At 41.9% G+C, this 4,414-nt stretch overlaps 1 protein-coding gene across 1 annotated transcript in view; it reads left to right on the forward strand.

The window, feature by feature from the left end:
• The window catches only part of LOC121384474 (polycystic kidney disease protein 1-like 2), a 19,825-nt gene extending 16,668 nt beyond the window's left edge, over positions 1 to 3,157 (forward strand). The window contains exon 2 of the mRNA XM_041514881.1: positions 2,176 to 3,157. Within this exon, the coding sequence (XP_041370815.1) occupies positions 2,176 to 2,728 (553 nt within the window). The 3' untranslated portion in view covers positions 2,729 to 3,157. The remainder of the gene's footprint in view (positions 1 to 2,175) is intronic.
• The last annotated feature ends 1,257 nt before the right edge of the window (positions 3,158 to 4,414 follow it).

Consider the following 4,414-nt stretch of genomic DNA (forward strand, 5'->3'; position numbering starts at 1 on the left):
GGAAAGATGCATACCTGGACCACCAACACATACTTACACTTTAGCAAATGAAAAACACGTAATTTTAGTGTTAATAAAAATGCGTGATTATTCCTGCTAACTGGGGGGAGCCATTTTTTGTTTCCAAGGCATCCCGTACAGCTAGCTTGGGGTCGAAGTGACGTCAGCTCCTGATTAACTCCTGTATGCACTGTTTAAACAAAAGCAGTAATGTTCGACAAGGCACTTCTCTTTGATCAACCTGACTTGTAAAACAACATAAATGACGTGATCATATAATAAACTATTTAACTAAATATATTTCAAGTTGCAATAACAGAACGAAATGGGTTTATAGTAGTTAAATAATCCAAAGGAAACATGAACACTGTTAGGCCTGTTGGTATGCTACATTGGAGCAAAAACGACAACCCATGATACCCAAGTGACAATTTTCTTTTCTTTGGAACTACGTAATTGGTCAGTTCTGTGGTTTTAGATGGGAAAGTCCCACTTAATCAATAGTTTTACAGAACTATTTACAGTAATAAACTATGTCCATTACCATTTTAGGGGTGACAGGTAATATTACACAATACCGGTATGTATTTTTGTGTCTAGACAGCCTCAATTAATCGGCTTGTCTGGTTACCAATCAAGTACACACCTGCCAATCAGGAATCACAGGTAGAAGCAACTAACAGCATAGACCCATTAACTAAGAAAACACTCAGTGTATCATTTCACTACGTAGGTTAATGCAAGGACAAAACATGGTATAATTATTTCGACTTGTTGTGTAGCCACTATTTGGTGTTTTATTTTGTATTGAAAAATAATATATATATTTATTGCTGGCTTACTGGGATGTATATTATTACAGATCATTGCATGCATTGTATGAGTTCTAAGACTCATTCCTGACATTAAGCGTTAAGTATTATGTAACCACCAGCTCGCCAGAGGGCATATTCACTGGAATGGAACAAAATGTCTGGGCCCATTATATCTAATAGCCGTCACATTTAACCGTTTTATTAATTAAATATAATAATGTATTTGTAGATATTAAGCAATAATGTGCTTTATATATCGTTGAATATGCATACCAGTCCAAAAGCCTTGCTTAAAGGTAGAGTAAACTCAAACAAGAGATTTATGTGTTGGAAAGATGCATACCTGGACCACCAACACATACTGACACTTTAACAAATGAGTTACTAAAAAAACATGATTATTCCTGCTAACTGGGGGCAGCCATTTTGTTTTGTTTTTGTGACGTCCGGTGGTATAGCTTGGGGTGAAGTGACGTCAGCTCCGTCCATCTGCTCTATGCACAGTGTAAACAAATGCTCTAATTTACAACAAGGCGCTTCGCTTTCATGAACCTGACTTGTAAAACAACATAAAGAAAGAAAAAGAAATGTTTTATTTAACGACGCACTCAGCACATTTTATTTACAGTTATATGGTGTCAGATATATGGTTAAGGACCACACAGATTTTGAGAGGAAACCCGCTGTCGCCACTACATGGGCTACTCTTTCCAATTAGCAGCAAGGGATCTTTTATTTGCGCTTCCCACAGGCAGGATAGCACAAAGCATGGCCTTTGTTGAACCAGTTATGGATCACTGGTCGGTGTAAGTGGTTTACACCTACCCATTGAGCCTTACGGAGCACTCACTTGGGGTTTGAAGTCGGTATCTGGATTAAAAATCCCATGCCTCGACTGGGATCCAAACCCAGTACCTACCAGCCTGTAGACCGATGGCCTAACCACGACGCCACCGAGGCCGGTACAACATAAATGACTTGATAGTATAATAAACTATTTATCTAAATATATTTCAATTTGCAGGTACTGACAGGTACTTCAAACAAAAAGATTAAGTCTTTCTCTTTGATGTCTGACAGGTACTTCAAACAAAAGGATTTAGTATTTCTCCTTGATGTCTGACAGCTAGTACCTCAGTGGAAACGATTAAGTCTTTCCATTTGATGTCTGACATGTATAACACCTTAATGAAAAATATTTAGTCTTTCTCTTTAATGTCTGACAGTACCTCAGTGAAAAAGATGAAGTCTTTCTCCTTGATTTCTGAAGAGTACCTCAATGAACAAGATTTAGTTTTTCTTCTTGTTCAACAGGTACCTCATAGAAAAATATTTAGTTTTTCTTCTGTATGTTCGACAGGTACCTAAAAGAAATTGTTATCAAGGATGTCCAGACTGAAGAGATATGGCACTGTGTTTATGACGAATGGCTCAGCATTGATAAAGGACTGGGGACTCTTCAAGCAGACATCCCTGCCATTGAAGATGCAACTTTTGCAAAGAAGCGTTTCTACCAGTTCATGCACACAACCAGTCGCGACTTCCGCAATGGACACATCTGGATCAGCATCTTCTCCAAACCTCCGACGAGCCGTTTTACACGTATCCAGCGTCTCACGTGTGCTCTCTGTATTCTCCTGTCGACAATGCTCACTGATATCATGTTCCACGGAATTCCACGAGATGATCCCGAGAACCAGATCGATTACGGAGATTTTCACCTTTCATTGGTGGACTTTGTAATCGGAATCGAGAGTGCCCTGATAGTGTTTCCTGTCAATATGACCATCATCTTGTTGTTTAAATTAACCAATCCGAAACCTGACACTGTACTGAAATCAGAGGAACCTGTGGATGACAAGATGAAAGTTAAAGAGGAAAAGGAAAATATATTTTCTAAGTTAAGGTATTAGAAAGTTTAACTAAAATAATTTCTTTGCAATCCTTCATATTTGGTATATGTTCTGATGGAAAGAAATAAGAGTTCACATGGTTTCTGAGGACCAAATTTAATTCACTACTAGTAGATCAATGTGTACATAAAATACAAAGATGAGTTATGGGAATTGAATATCAGTAATGAGCATGCCCCTCATCAACACTTGCATCTTTCCGATATGCTCTGATTGAGGGTACTAATCACACTCACTGTTTGCTGTTACTATTTATGTGATACCTTATTTCCTTCCATCAGTACGTATTACATTACTGCCATCACCATAAGCATAGTATGTGTTGATGCACATATAGGTTACCAGTTAGACCAATTTATCAAGTTTATAATTTTCTCTATTATTACTGTAAAATTACTGTTCTTGTCCAATTAAAACAAAGAACCCAGAGTTTGCAGCTGGTTACAGTTATTGTTCTGTCTCCATGGAAGTGCATTTGCAATCAACAGCTGTATACTTGGGGGGGGGGGGGGGGTCAAAGCATTACACTCCAATTAAAATATAGAACCCAGAGTTTGCAGTTGGTTACAGTTATTGTTCTGTCTCGATGGAAGTGCAGTTGCAATCAACAGCTGTATACTGGGGGGGGGGGGGGGGGGGGGGGTGTCAAAGCATTACACTCCAATTAAAATAAAGAACCCAGAGTTTGCAGCTGGTTACAGTTATTGTTCTGTCTTGATAGAAGTGCGGATTGTCGTGACGATTCGGTGGATGGTGTTGTTGTCCATTTCTGTGAGTAGAATTGCTTGGCAGTAGATCTTCTGACGCTGGTGGGTCACGATGAGTCCTGTCCTGTTCTCTAGTAGCCTGAGTGTGTGGAGCTCGTAGTGGGTCACGATGAGTCCCGTCCTGTTCTCTAGTAGCCTGAGTGTGTGGAGCTCGTAGTGGGTCACGATGAGTCCCGTCCTGTTCTCTAGTAGCCTGAGTGTGTGGAGCTCGTAGTGGGTCACGATGAGTCCCGTCCTGTTCTCTAGTAGCCTGAGTGAGTGGAGCTCGTAGTGGGTCACGATGAGTCCCGTCCTGTTCTCTAGTAGCCTGAGTGAGTGGAGCTCGTAGTGGGTCACGATGAGTCCCGTCCTGTTCTCTAGTAGCCTGAGTGTGTGGAGCTTGTAGTGGCATCCGTCTGGTAGTGGTTTCCATTTCTGTGAGTAGAATCGCTTGGCAGTAGATCTTCTGGCGCTGGTGGGTCACGATGAGTCCCGTCCTGTTCTCTAGTAGCCTGAGTGAGTGGAGCTCGTAGTGGCATCCGTCTGGTAGTGGTTTCCATTTCTGTGAGTAGAATCGCTTGGCAGTAGATCTTCTGGCGCTGGTGGGTCACGATGAGTTCCGTCCTGTTCTCTAGTAGCCTGAGTGAGTGGAGCTCGTAGTGGCATCCGTCTGGTAGTGGTTTCCATTTCTGTGAGTAGAATTGCTTGGCAGTAGATCTTCTGGCGCTGGTGGGTCACGATGAGTCCCGTCCTGTTCTCTAGTAGCCTGAGTGAGTGGAGCTCGTAGCGGGTCACGATGAGTCCCGTCCTGTTCTCTAGTAGCCTGAGTGAGTGGAGCTCGTAGTGGGTCACGATGAGTCCCGTCCTGTTCTCTAGTAGCCTGAGTGAGTGGAGCTCGTAGTGGGTCACGATGAGTCCCGTCCTGTTCTCTAGTAGCCTG

This window comes from Gigantopelta aegis, chromosome 10 (genome assembly GCF_016097555.1).
Source record: "Gigantopelta aegis isolate Gae_Host chromosome 10, Gae_host_genome, whole genome shotgun sequence".
Classification (NCBI taxonomy): Eukaryota; Metazoa; Mollusca; class Gastropoda; order Neomphalida; family Peltospiridae; genus Gigantopelta; species Gigantopelta aegis.